We start from the raw sequence: 15303 nt of genomic DNA, 5'->3' as shown, positions 1-15303 counted from the left end.
TATTTATTGCTTCCTTCTATCATTCATTTTCAGGTTTAATGTTACTGTAAGGCCAAAATTAGCCCAGTGAACTAGAAAAGAAACAAAATATTTCCTATCCCCACCCTTAATAAAATCCCCCCGTGTGCAGCCCTTTACCCAACTGTGCAGAACGTTACTCTGTTCATTACCCATTGGATGCAGGTCTTTTCTTTTCGCAAACAGCCAAAGCGTTTAGTCAGTGCAGCCATTTTTACCTGATTTAAGCTCCTTTACTAGAGAAGACATAGTGTTGGTTATGGAATCCGCTGCCACTAACAAGTCATTCCGCAGATTTCTTCTTGCACCTAAAATGTCAAATAAAAAAAATGCTGATGACAATGATACCCGCAGCAGAAAGTAAGTTGATAAATAATAATAACAATCTTTATTTTTATATAGCGCTAACATATTCCGCAGCGCTTTGCACTCATTATCATGATAAACTCTCCATACAACTTCTGTACCAGTGTAGTTTGCTGAGATCCACGCTGGCTTCTTTCAGGTGCTCTAGTGTGACCCCACACTTTAAAAAAAGTTTAGATTAATTGGCTTCCAACCATACTAGCCCAACCATGTGTGCAAGGGAACAAGAATGAGCTTCACTGGAATTTGGGCAGGATGTGACTCCCAATTTAAAAGTGTAGACCTCAATATCACACCACACCTCTTAGGCTGTGTGTGCACGATGTGGATTTGCTGCGGATCCGCACTGTGAAGTACAGTAGAATGTAAATCAATGGGGTAAAAAAAAAACTGTGCAGATGGTGCGGAAAAATCAGTGTGGAATTGCTGCGGATTTCAAAGAAGTGCATGTCACTTCTTTTGTGAAGATCTGCAGCGCTTCTGCACCCTTCCATGTTAAAATTCCACAGTGGCAAAAACTGCAGAAAATCTGCACAAAATCCGCATCAATTCCACATAAAACCCGCACAAAATTCGCATAAAAACCACAGCAAATCCGAGGCTGCGGATTCTGCCAGGAGATGCGGATTTTGTGCAGAAAATTCTGCACCGCTTTTCTTGTGTGCACATAGCCTTATTTTAGATATCGTGCTACAGCGTCTCCCCAACACTTGTAAAACATAAGTAAGTGATAACACGGCCTTTTTCTTTCATTGCTTCTCTTTATCAAATATTAAAAATAGAAATCTACATCCATTTTATAGTTTCAATAATCGGACTGTCACCAACTACACCATGGTGTTGGTCAAGCAGAGGCTCTGTATCAGGGAAAAGTACCTGCTCCTGGGCCATGTTTCGTGGGTTCTCCCCATTTCTCAAGCATGCAACTTGTTGTCATATCTTACATCAAAAAAGTATACACCACGTGTATACACCCAGCACCAAATAATGTATTTGATAAAGAGAAGCACTAAAATGAAAATGGCCGTGGTACCGCTTACTTTTCTTTCCATGATCCTTAAAGTGAACCTGACTGCTGATACATGCTGCCCAATCTACCAGCAGCATTTAGCAGAGACCGGAAGTATGAACTCAGCCAGGTGTGCTTGACTCTGAATCGCTGCGGCTTTTCAGATAAAGACATACTTTAACACCTTCATGACCTTGGGATTTTCCGCTTTTCTGTGTTAGTTTTTCGCTCCCCTCCTTCCTTCTTTTTTGTTTGGCTTTTTTGCTAGCTTCACTAAATGCTAAAACTGACCTGATATTATGATTCTCCAGGTCATTACGAGTTCATAGACATCAAACATGTCTAGGTTATTTTTTTCTCTAAGTGGTGAAAAAAAATTCCAAACTTTGCTAAAAAACAAAAAAAAAAAAAAAAAAAAAAAAAACCCTGACATTTTCCGATACCCGTAGCATCTCCATTTTTCGTGATCTGGTGTCAGTTCAGGGCTTATCTTTTGCGTGCCGAGCTGATGTTTTTAATGACACCACTTTTTGTGCAGATGGGCGATCAAAAGAAGCTGTTATTTCAATTATTTCATATTAATGCAATGTCGCGGCGACCAAAAAAACGTAATTCTGGTGCTTCTAATTTTTTTCTCGCTACGCTGTTTAGCGATCAGGTTAATGCTTTTTTTTTTTTTTTTTAACTTTTGCCATGCTTCAATAGCCTCCATGGGAGGATATAAGCTGGCATAGCCTGATCAGCTCAGCTACATAGCAGCGATCATCAGATCGCTCCTATGTAGCTTAATTACAGGCTTGCTATGAGCGCCGACCACAGCGTGGCACTCACAGCACGCCGGCATCAGTAACCATAGAGGTCTCAAGGACCTTTATGGTTACTATCCTGACGCATCGTTGACCCCCAATCATGTGACGGGGTCAGCGATGCGCGCATCTCCGGCCGCGTGGCCAGAAGCGCCGGTTAAATGCCGCTGTAAGCGTTTGACAGCGGCATTTAACTAGTTAATAGCGACGGGTGGGTTGCGATTCCACTTGTCGCTATTGCGCGCACAGGTCAGCTGTTCAAAACAGCTGACATGTCGCGGCTTTGATGTGGGCTCACCGCCGGAGTCCGCATCAAAGCAGGGGACCTGACCTCGGACGTACTATACCATCCGAGGTCAGAAAGTGGTTATATATATATATACACACACACACATATATATATATATATATATAGTATTTTTGGCAAAGCCAGCTTACCGCTTTGAAGAAACAGGAATACATTTTTTTTGTATCCTATAGATATGGTTGATTTTAATTTGTATCTAATGTGGATTTTAAACATTCGTTTTTTTCATGTTGTTGAAATCCTTGGGGAAGGATCAATACCGCAAGGGGTTACTGTTGGCTATGGGGTTAACCGGGTTAAATCAAATCTATTGGAATTCTCTATACACACCTGTGACACCCAGTAACTCATATGGGCCTTTTTTTTTCTCCTTCCCTATACTATACTGTGTATAGAGAATTCCAATAGATATGATTTAACCCCATAGCCAACAGTAACCCCTTGCGGTATTGATCCTTTAAAAAGGCTGAGATGCTTTTTTGTTTTTTATTTAAATAACAAATATAGAGGAAATGTGTAAAGTTCCTTCCTGTTTGGTCCAGTGGACTTACAATTGGGATCTGGAGGGAAACATTAGCACTTCTGGGGCAGAGGACTGGATGATGTGGCCAGAACTTAGTAAAAGGGTACAGGGCCACGCACAGCCCAACAAATTCACACCAGAAAGAGGAATACATTATAGTGCAAATGTGGCTGGCGTAGATTCCATTTATTGGTGCATCTTACTCCAGCATACTTTTTATTGTGGATGATGGAGAGAATGCCGGTCTTAATAAATTTACACTTTTGTGTAACACAAAGCTAATATCCACCTGAAATTGTACAACGGCCTATATCATAAGTTAAGACATTAGGTAATTAGAACAAAACACACACATTCTGCACAAGAAAAGTAGGCTGCGCGTCCAACATGAATCCGTGTTTGAATATAATTCAAGACAATACAATTAAAACCCCTTAAATCGCAAACAGCACCAGAACCTGGTCCATAATCCATACTATTGTTCAGGATGAGACTCCGCAGACCTCTGAATCCTGAGGGTGCTTTCACATTGCGTTCAGACGCAGTCTGTTATGTCTGGGTGTCCTCCTCCAGTAGGCGTACACGTTCGCCCTGCCGGCACCATTCTAGTCTATGGCCCAGTCAGCGCATACGTCCGAATCCAGTTTTGCAGGGGTTCAGCCGTAAGCCTCGATGGGGCCACCAAATGGGCGAGGGAACGCAATGTGAACCCACCCTAACAAGGTGTGGTGCATACGCTGACAGGATTCTCTGTTATTGCTGGTGAGAGAGGACAGTCAGTCATGTGACCGCACGTGCGCGACTTTCATACTAGCGGTCACTTGCCAAATGTAAACGGAAATCTGCAAATTACACACCTGCAGTCATGTGACTGCCTGTAATACCAGAGAATCCTGATAACGAGCACACCACATGCTCTCAGGAGTCAGAAATCTGCAGTCAGATAAAGTGGACACCCCCTTTAAGGATGGATACATGTGAGGTCTTTCTGACGTGAGGTTATTAACATAAGATGCTTCATCATAATGGTTTTACAAATAGCACTGGTTCATTATGGTTCTGCTACTCACTTCTGTGAATTACCGTACTCATCACCTGACACTGCTTTTTTTTTTAACTATGTCTTACGATTTGTACATCTCATTTTTATATTCTTTTATGTATTCTTTATCACACTCGGAGTACTGTTCACTGACTTTTGTACTTTTTGATTGGATTTGTCACAATTATATGGCTAATCTGTTCATTTTACCAGCAATGTGGGATGATCTTTAACCATATTTTGGGTTCTGCTCCAGACTCCGGTCCTGTTTGGACCTTGTAAGGGCTTGTAATTGTGTGGTTGTAAAATACATTCATATAACGATTCATGTTGGACGTGTGGCCTACTTTGCTTGTATGCCTTTTTCTCTTTTTGGTGTAAACAGTCCATATGTTAATATGCGGGACCCAGTCTTCTACTCGTTTTTACCCTTTTTGGTAATTATATTTTTGCCGTTTTTTGGCAGAGATTTCTGCATGGGACGCATCCTGTGACAACAGACATGGGGCCGAATTGGTTTGTAAACGCACAGTACAAGGCTAGTCATATTCTGCTGTAACTTACTTTGAGCGAAAGCCTCTTGCACATCTCCGCCAACCCCTGTGAGAGAGTCCTGAGGAGTGTGTGTTGGGGTGGAGCAAGCCGATGCAGACCGGATAGGCATTGGGATAGGCCGGCTGATGGTGTGACTGGGAGAGGAGCGAGGAGAGCCAGCCCCCTGAGTCTGAAAAAGACAGACAATGCTCAGGGGAAAATGGATTTACGAGACAGTACGTACATTATTATCTGTTTGTTGTCTATAATAGCAGGAGCCCAATCAGATATTGTCATTCTGGATTCTTACCTCCGGACGGGACGCCCCATCCGTAACAGTTATCACCCTACTTTTCTAGAGACAAATCAAACTAACAGAGGAAATTATTTTGTATATATTAGATGGCGCCGCCCTCAAAATTCCGGTTTGCCCAATTTATGGTTAACGTGAATACAGTACCTAAATCTGAGTCCAGACAAGTCATGCAGGTCATATTATAACAGGAATAATATAACAGAACAACAAACATCACAATTCTAACACATATGTAAGTAGCAGCATGCACGGCGACCGCTCCTGACCCACGGAGGTGTCGTGTTATTAGCCATGCACCATCGGTCCTACACACTTCTGGTCAACGTTCAGGACAATTCTAACTTCACGATTATTGCCACATAGAAATAGAATATTAGCACATTACTTCGCTGCATCTTTAGAGGTATATGCAGAGGTTAATGCATTTAGTGGAACAGTATGGGTGGATTTTAGGGCACGCTAAGGATTTTAACGTCAGATGCATGCCTTTTCTGTTGCACAGTGGCCACAGATTTCAGCACTTGCAATTTCCACTTATTTCTGAAAAATAAATGGCACCTACTAAGGCTCAGAGAAAAGGAGCGCATCTCGCCATGTGTGATTTGTACCCTCATTACTTAGAACCGTGCAGGACAAGAGTGAAGGAGTTATCCTTAGCAGCTATGGAGAGCATTTCCATTTTCCAATCCAGCAGTGATATTTGCATTTATTGCACGGCCGACAACCAGAGCAACAAAAAGAAGGGCAAAGAACAATTGTTTGAAACCCCAATACATTTACTCTACAGACATAAAATAGCAAAAACACTAAGGACCATAGCATTCAGGCAATAGGGAATACAAGTGAATATAGATTATGTCTGCACACAACTGATACACAGAAAGTACAATACTGATGATCCATAATAGCAACTGACTGACATAGAAAGGTTTCAATTCATGTCTTATAACAAAATTATACAAAAGCACTTAAAGTTCTCTAAAGCATCTAAGAGATGTGTACGATTGTTAGCTGCTTGTTAATTTTGTTAAAATAATATACCATTTTCCACATCCCATGCCAATACAAGACATGCACCCAGTGATGGGAATACAGGAGGACTTACTGCCTGTCTCAGCTCTTGTTCCTGTAAAATGGTCATACGCAACAGAAAACAGAATATGAAGGTCCATTAATACATAGGAGGCTTCCCATTGTTGTTAAAAATACAGAGCGATCACTTTACATAGGTTGTGAAGAATTAGAAAAAAATATGGCTACTTACTTTAAAAAACAGGATGGCACATGTCTAGCCCAGATTCGTTAAGACTTGGGTTTCTTACACCAGTCTTAAGGAGGGACATGCAGAAATAAGATACGCCATATTGATTCAGTCGCATCTTATCACTGTCTTGCACCTCTGTGAGCCTCACCAGAAATATTACTCTAGTCATGGACTGGAGTCACATTTCTGGTGTAAGAAACGGCAACACTTTTGCTGTTTTTGACGGGAGAGTGTAGCCATGCCCATTCCGGCTCCTTGCATATCTAAAGGAGTTCCTTCAGACCGGCATGAAAATGTCAAAAGTCACAAAATGTTTGCACCACTCCACATGGCGCAAAGATTTAGCAAGTATTCAATGTGTTTTACGCCAGTTTTCGGGTGTAAACACTTTGGTTTATTGGGCGCTATGTGCAGTACTCAAGCTCAGTCTCATTAACCCCTGCACAGCTAAACTGCAATATTGGACACAAGCCAAGGGTAAGTGTGGCATTGTTTTTGGAGATAAAGAGCCTTGTTGCTAATACTGTATAAGCCATTAACTTCCATTAGAACTGAAAAATAACTTCTATCCCTCACCTTCAAAAGTTTCATGAGCCCTTCAAGCTGCACCATCAGCTCCCTCCTGCTTTCTTGCAATGCGGACATCCTCTGCTCAAGTTCATCTTTTCTTTGTCTGAAGAATGATACGAATCAGATCAGAAAGCTCACCATGCATAAATTATCATAGATTACAGTCAACCTTTCTGCCTCTCTTTGGTCGACAGCCGTTGTCTCACAGCTTCGGTGGTAATGTGCTCAAGCAAATGAATGGAAAAATACATCAGTGATATACAACTACATGTTTATTGTCACTTTAGTGTGAGACAGAAGTTCTGGGCTTAGAAAGCCTGATACAGCAGCGAGTCCGCCCGCCGCCTGTAGGTGCACACACTCAGCTGAGGCTTCCTATCGCCATGCACACTGCATAAATATCAGCAAAAACTGTGCAGGGACAAAACATCGGAGACAACTATTGAAAATTAATCCATTGTCTATTTTTTTTTCAACATAAACCAAAATGCCAAATTTTATTATCAGCATTTCATTTGAATGCAAAGTGGACCTGAAGAGATTGTGTGCAAAACATAATGATCTTTGTTAGTTCTGCAAGAACAAAAAATGTTCAAGAGGATCTTAGTTTACTGAACATTTGCCCTTTTCACCCTCTTCAAATGCCCCTATAAACGTGCAGTAGGGTGCGATCAGGCGACTTTAGTTAGGTCTGTGATCAGGCGACTTTGGTTAGGGCTACGATCAGGCGACTTTAGTTAGGTCTGTGATCAGGCGACTTTGGTTAGGGCTACGATCAGGCGACTTTGGTTAGGGCTACGATCAGGCGACTTTGGTTAGGGCTACGATCAGGCGACTTTGGTTAGGGCTACGATCAGGCGACTTTGGTTAGGGCTACGATCAGGCGACTTTGGTTAGGCCTGTGATCAGGCGACTTTGGTTAGGGCTGCGATCAGGCGACTTTGGTTAGGGCTACGATCAGGCGACTTTGGTTAGGGCTACGATCAGGCGACTTTGGTTAGGGCTACGATCAGGCGACTTTGGTTAGGCCTGTGATCAGGCGACTTTGGTTAGGGCTGCGATCAGGCGACTTTGGTTAGCGCTACGATCAGGCGACTTTGGTTAGGCCTGTGATCAGGCGACTTTGGTTAGGGCTGCGATCAGGCGACTTTGGTTAGGGCTACGATCAGGCGACTTTGGTTAGGCCTGTGATCAGGCGACTTTGGTTAGGGCTGCGATAAGGCAACTTTGGTTAGGCCTGTGATCAGGCAACTGTGGTTAGGGCTGCGATCAGGCAACTTTGGTTAGGCCAGTGATCAGGCGACTTTGGTTAGGCCTGTGATCAGGCAACTGTGGTTAGGGCTGCGATCAGGCAACTGTGGTTAGGGCTGCGATCAGGCAACTTTGTTTAGGGCTGCGATAAGGCAACTTTGGTTAGGACTGCGATCAGGCAACTTTGGTTGGGGCTACGATCAGGCAACTGTGGTTAGGGCTGCGATCAGGCAACTTTGGTTAGGGCTGCGATCAGGCAACTTTGTTTAGGGCTGCGATAAGGCAACTTTGGTTAGGGCTGCGATAAGGCAACTGTGGTTAGGGCTGCGATCAGGCAACTTTGGTTAGGGCTGCGATCAGGCAACTTTGTTTAGGGCTGCGATCAGGCAACTTTGGTTAGGACTGCGATAAGGCAACTTTGGTTAGGGCTGCGATCAGGCAACTTTGGTTGGGGCTACGATCAGGCAACTTTGGTTAGGGCTGCGATAAGGCAACTTTGGTTAGGACTGCGATCAGGCAACTTTGGTTGGGGCTACGATCAGGCAACTTTGGTTAGGGCTGCGATAAGGCAACTTTGGTTAGGACTGCGATCAGGCAACTTTGGTTGGGGCTACGATCAGGCAACTGTGGTTAGGGCTGCGATCAGGCAACTTTGGTTAGGGCTGCGATCAGGCAACTTTGGTTAGGGCTGCGATCAGGCAACTTTGGTTAGGGCTGCGATCAGGCAACTTTGGTTAGGGCTGCGATCAGGCAACTTATGATCTCTGGTTACACCGTGTCTCACATAGTTGTACACATACAAGCAAAGTGCTCTGGTGTTAGTACAGAGAATAAACAGGAAACTAAAGGTCATCTAAAGTGCCAAAATCCATTTACGTAATGGCATGACAACGAGAACACTATGTGCCACTATTTTATGCTTTACATACAGTGAGTTTCATACTCTGTTTTTTTCTTTTTTTGCTTGAGGCTTGGACTAGGACAATTCTGCGGCCATGATGGCTGTTCTGAACACTCAAATACTCGGTTTCATAACAATATACTGTTGTCAAGCTGTGAGGGATTTTATCTTATGCTACCTGAGCAGGCGGAGTTCTGCCAGAAGAGTGGGATTCTGTTGTGCTTTCTCTGGGGTGGGCTGAGAGGCCTGTTCATGTTCAATTCTCAACCTCTGTATTTCCTGTAATATTTCTCTGCAAAAAGATGGAGTAAAATGTGACTGTGTTGTTTAACATGTGGACATTCATCACCATTCTGTAAGAAAGAAATCTTAAGGTTTACAAATAGATAATATTAGCCAATTAATCTAAAATAAGTTTTATTATATGACAAGATGGCCAGTGAGACTTCAGACTATTTCTCTTCTGAATCTTCCCTCAACATTAAAATGAAACCATCATGTTATCAAGATGCTTTGTTGAAGGGTTATTACTACCATCATTATAAGTACATTTATCTTTTAAAATGAATCTGTCAGCAGGATTTTGCTACCTCATCTGATAGAAGCATAATGTAGGAAAAGAGACCCTGATTCCAGTGATCTATCACTTAGTTTACACAGCAGTTGTGACACAGTTCTTAGATGTAGCAGAGCTCAAAAAGCGAAACACACCCACACCTCAAATTAGCAACGTTCTGTGCACATTGTATATTGGCAGTGAGTTAATAATCATTGGTGTGGGGAGAGTTGGTCCAGGATGCACATGGGCACAGTCAGGCAGTGATAATCTCCTGCTGATAAAACATTCATTGTATGGAAACAACAGCACACAGCCTAATAAGTGATAAATTGCTGAAATCTGTCTCTACCCCAATCTCATGCTGCCCTCATATCGCATAGCAAAAACCTGCTGACAGATTCCCTTTAAACATTCTTGAAAATTGTTGAAATAAAATTTGCATAATTTGTATTTTTGATTACAGTGTAAGTTATTCACTCTGTCTTCTGACAGTGTACTCTTGGTTTGCAAGACTGGACTTTGGTTGCAACTGATCCACCTTTGGTAGAGAGTTTTAGACTGTGATGCACAGCCAAGAAACTCTCAGAAAACATTTTTAAGAACCACAATTTTTCTGCCATATTCCCGCTGTCACAGTGATACCATATTCACAGAACCCAAGTCTAAATATAAGCAAATAGTGACTTTTTTTTTAATACTAATTAGCTTTTATTTGCCGATTGTAGATTTTGCAGTATTTAAAGGGAACCTCTGCGCTGATTTACAGTTGTGGCCAAAAGTATTGACACCCCTGCAATTGTGTCAGATAATATTCAGTTTCTTCCTGAAAATTATTGCAAACACAAATTCTTTGTTATTATTATCTTCATTTAATTTGTCTTAAATGCAACAACACAAAAAAAATTATCCTAAAGCCAAATTGGATATCACTCCACACTAAACATAAAAAAAGGGGGTGAACAAAAGTATTGGCACTGTTCGAAAAATCATGTGATGCTTCTCTAATTTGTGTAATTAACAGCACCTGTAACTTACCTGTGGCAATAACTAAATCACACTTGCAGCCAGTTGGCATGGATTAAAGTTGACTCAACCTCTGTCCTGTGTCCTTGTGTGTACCACATTGAGCGTGGAGAAAAGAAAGAAGACCAAAGAACTGTCTGAGAACTTGAGAAACCAAATTGTGAGGAAGCATGAGCAATCTCAAGGCTACAAGTCCATCTCCAAAGACCTGAATGTTCCTGTGTCTACCGTGCGCAGTGTCATCAAGAAGTTTAAAGCCCATGGCACTGTGGCTAACCTCCCTAGATGTGGACGGAAAAGAAAAATTGACAAGAGATTTCAACACAAGATTGTGCGGATATTGGATAAAGAACCTCGACTAACATCCCAACAAGTTCAAGCTGCCCTGCAGTCTGAGGGTACAACAGTGTCAACCCATACTATCCGTCGGCGTCTGAATGAAAAGGGACTGTATGGTAGGAGACCCAGGAAGACCCCACTTCTTACCCCGAGACATAAAAATGCCAGGCTGGAGTTTGCCAAAACTTACCTGAAAAAGCCTAAAACGTTTTGGAAGAATGTTCTCTGGTCAGATGAGACAAAAGTAAAGCTTTTTGGGCAAAGGCATCAACATAGAGTTTACAGGAGAAAAAAAGAGGCATTCAAAGAAAAGAACACGGTCCCTACAGTCAAACATGGTGGAGGTTCCCTGATGTTTTGGGGTTGCTTTGCTGCCTCTAGCACTGGACTGCTTGACCGTGTGCATGGCATATGAAGTCTGAAGACTACCAACAAATTTTGCAGCATAATGTAGGGCCCAGTGTGAGAAAGCTGGGTCTCCCTCAGAGGTCATGGGTCTTCCAGCAGGACAATGACCCAAAACACACTTCAAAAAGCACTAGAAAATGGTTTGAGAGAAAGCACTGGAGACTTCTAAGGTGGCCAGCAATGAGTCCAGACCAGAATCCCATAGAACACCTGTGGAGAGATCTAAAAATGGCAGTTTGGAGAAGGCACCCTTCAAATATCAGGGACCTGGAGCAGTTTGCCAAAGAAGAATGGTCTAAAATTCCAGCAGAGCATTGTAAGAAACTCATTGATGGTTACCGGAAGCGGTTGATCGCAGTTATTTTGGCTAAAGGTTGTGCAACCAAGTATTAGGCTGAGGGTGCCAATACTTTTGTCTGGCCCATTTTTGGAGTTTTGTGTGAAATGATCAATGTTTTGCTTTTTGCTTCATTCTCTTTTGTGTTTTTTCATTTAAGACAAATTAAATGAAAATAGTAATACCAAAGAATTTATGATTGCAATCATTTTCAGGGAGAAACTGAGTATTATCTGACAGAATTGCAGGGGTGTCAATACTTTTGGCCACAACTGTATACTTCCCACTGTAAATGCGCCATTAGACAGGTTCACCATTTCAAATGTATAAATAAGCTGAAAGAAATGATTAGCATTTCTATCGCATGTAGTCCAGAGGCATTTCCAAACAATCAAGCTTGTATTCCAGGTAGTAGTAACATTTCCCTGCAGTGTGATCACTTTACTTACTGAGTGTCTATAAAAGGAACCATAAAACAAATAACAGATACTGTACCGGTTTTTATTTTCCAGCTCTGCAATAAGCTGTCTCTGCTGCTTATTTGCATCGATGGTAAAAGAGATGTCTGGGCCTCTCTGCTGACTCTGCTGCAATAAAACAAAACATTCTGATCAAGAATCTCCCCGGCATAAGCCGCACAATGACACCCTACAGAGGAATAGACGTTCTACCGCAAGAAGTGCTGAATGTAGAGGGAAAACAAAGCCAGAATTTGGTCTCACGCTGTTCTGCTTCAAGAAATGCTATTTATTTTCAGGACATGATCATCAGCAGACTGTTCTCATACATGGTGAAATAAGGCTGGCTGTACAGATTTGGAACAAGTTCTTCAATCCTATGCACTTATGACATGGCCACAAGAAAAGCCATTAAAGGGAACCTGTTCTCAGTTTTGGACGATATAACATATGGCCACCACCTTTCAGGGCTGATATACAGTATTCTATAATGCTGTATATCTGCCCCCAACCCGATCTGTAAGAGAAGAAAAATAACTTTTATTATACACACCTGCGGTGCAGCACGGTTCGATGGGTGTCGCTCTTCTTGGCTCTTTCCCTTTCCATTGACCTGCGCAGGCGCGGGATGCCGAGGGGACTGTGTGTATGACGCAGGGATGCGACATCCACACAAAGCAAGCAGGAGGACGGCATCGCAAGAAGATGGGAGGCGCCGGACCAAGAGCAGCGACACCCCTCGGACCGGACCACCCCCAGGTGACTATAATAAAAGTTATTTTTCCGCTCTTACAGGTCGGGTTGGGGGCATATATACAGCATTATAGAATCTCCTATATAAATGTCTAAGGGTCACTTCTGTCTTTCTGTCCATCTGTCTTTCTGTCTGTCACGGATATTCATTGGTCGCGGCCTTTGTCTGTCATGGAATCCAAGTCGCTGATTGGTCTCGCCAGCTACCGGTCATGGCTGCCGCGACCAATCAGCGATGGCCACAGTCCAATTAGTCCCTCCCTACTCCCCTGCAGTCGGCGCCCACTCCATACTCCCCGCAGTCACCGCTCACACAGGGTTAATGCCAGCGGTAACGGACCGCGTTATGCCGCGGGTAACTCACTCCATTACCGCCGCTATTAACCCTGTGTGACCAAGTTTTTACTATTGATGCTGCCTATGCAGCGTCAATAGTAAAAAAATCTAATGTTAAAAATAATAAAAAAATAACAAATCATTATATACTCACCTTTCGCAACGCTCCAGTGACCTCCGGCAGGTTCCGGTGCCAAGGATTGTATGGGAGAAGGACCTGCCATGACGTCACTGTCATGTGACCGAACTACAAGGGGCCCTCGGAAGGTGAGTATATGTTTATTTTTTAACCTGTGACATACGTGGCTAGGCAATATACTATGTAGCTGGGCAATATACTACGTGACTGGCCAATATACTACGTGGCTCTGTGCTGTATACTACGTCACTGGGCAACATACTACGTGGCTGGGCAACATACTACATGGCTGGGCAATATACTACGTAACTGGGCAATATACTACGTAACTGGGCAATATACTATGTGGCTGGGCAATATACTACGTGGCTCTGTGCTGTATACTACGTCACTGGGCAATATACTACGTAACTGGGCAATATGCTACGTAACTGGGCAATATACTACGTGGCTGGGCAATATACTACGTGGCTGGGCAATATACTATGTGGCTGGGCAATATACTACGTAACTGGGCAATATACTACGTGGCTGGGCAATATACTACGTGACTGGGCAATATACTACGTGACTGGGCAATATACTACGTGGGCTGTGCAATATAGTACGTGGGCTGTGCAATATACTACGTGGCTGGGCAATATACTATATGGCTGGGCAATATACTATATGGCTGGGCAATATACTACGTGGCTGGGCAATATACTACGTGACTGGGCAATATACTAAATGGCTGGGCAATATACTATGTGACTGGGCAATATACTACGTGGCTGGGCAATATACTATGTGGCTGGGCAATATACTACGTGGACATACATATTCTAGAATACCCGATGCGTTAGAATCGGGCCACCATCTAGTACTATATATCAGCCCTGAAATGTGATGGCCGTATCTTATATTGGCCAAACCTGGTGACAGGTTCCCTTTAACCCCTTACTGCCATTGGACGGGATAGTACATCCAATTGCAGTACCCCCGCTTCTATGTGGACTCCGGCGGTGAGCCCGCATCAAAGCCGGGACATGCCAGCTGTTTTGAACAGCTGACATGTGCCCACAATATGCGCAGGTGGAATCGCGATCTGCCCGCACCTATTAACTAATTAAATGCCGCTATCAAACTGACAGCGGCATTTAACGCGTGCTTCCGGCTACCAGGTCGGAAATACATGCGCCGCTGACCGTCTTGTGATCGGGGGTCATTGGTCGTCGGCATAACAACCAGAGGTCTCCTTGAGACCTCTATGGTTGTTGATGCCGGATTGCTATGAGCGCCACCCTGTGGTCAACGCTCATAGCAATGCAGTACTTCTACTACATAGGAGCGATCTACGCATCGCCTCTATGTAGCAGAGCCAATCAAGTTGTGGCAGCTTCTAGCCTCCCATGGAGGCTACTGAAGCATGTCAAAACTTAAAGAAAAATACTTTAAAAAATATAAAATAAATGAAAAAATAAAAATATAAAAGTTAAAATCACTCCCCTTTCAAAATAATAGTAAAAAAAATCAAACATACACATATTTGCTATCAGCGCGTTCAGAATCTCCCGATTCAGCAATGAAAAAAAGGATTAACCTGATCGCTAAACAGCATAGTGAGAAAAAAAAGTGAAATGCCAGAATTAAGTTTTTTTGGTCGCTGCGACATTATATTAAAATGCAATAACAGGTCATCAAAACAACATATCCGCACAAAAGTGGTTTAAATAAAAACATCAGCTCAGCACGCAAAAAATAAGCCATCAAGGAACCAGAGATCACGAAAAATGGAGACGCTACGTGTATCGGAAAATGGCGCAATTTTTTTTTCAAGCAAAATTTGGAAACATTTTTATCACCACTTAGGTAAAAAGGAACCTAGACACTTTAGGTGTCTATGAACTCGTAATGACCTGGAGAACCATAATGGCAGGTCAGTTTTAGCATTTAGTGAACCTAGCAAAAAAAGCCAAAACAAAAAACAAGTGTGGGATTGCACTTTTTTTTGCAATTTCACATCACTTGGAATTTTTTTTCCCATTTTCAAGTACACGACATG

General features: G+C 42.8%; 1 protein-coding gene across 16 annotated transcripts in view; it reads right to left on the bottom strand.

Annotated features, from left to right (window-relative positions):
• DTNA (dystrobrevin alpha) overlaps nt 1-15303 on the bottom strand; it is a 450665-nt gene that overhangs the window by 42292 nt on the left and 393070 nt on the right. For 10 of the 16 annotated variants that reach the window (XM_069731276.1, XM_069731277.1, XM_069731274.1 and 7 more), the window contains 6 exons: nt 12069-12160; nt 9086-9199; nt 6762-6858; nt 6027-6047; nt 4636-4795; nt 237-326 (listed from right to left, as the gene is read on the bottom strand). In XM_069731276.1, coding sequence (XP_069587377.1) covers nt 237-326; nt 4636-4795; nt 6027-6047; nt 6762-6858; nt 9086-9199; nt 12069-12160 — 574 coding nt within the window. The remainder of the gene's footprint in view (nt 1-236; nt 327-4635; nt 4796-6026; nt 6048-6761; nt 6859-9085; nt 9200-12068; nt 12161-15303) is intronic. The other 6 variants (XM_069731280.1, XM_069731291.1, XM_069731282.1 and 3 more) reach the window with 1 other exon arrangement.

The sequence above is a fragment of the Ranitomeya imitator genome, chromosome 6 (genome assembly GCF_032444005.1).
Source record: "Ranitomeya imitator isolate aRanImi1 chromosome 6, aRanImi1.pri, whole genome shotgun sequence".
NCBI lineage: Eukaryota > Metazoa > Chordata > Amphibia > Anura > Dendrobatidae > Ranitomeya > Ranitomeya imitator.
This window is presented reverse-complemented; position numbering and strand designations above follow the sequence as displayed.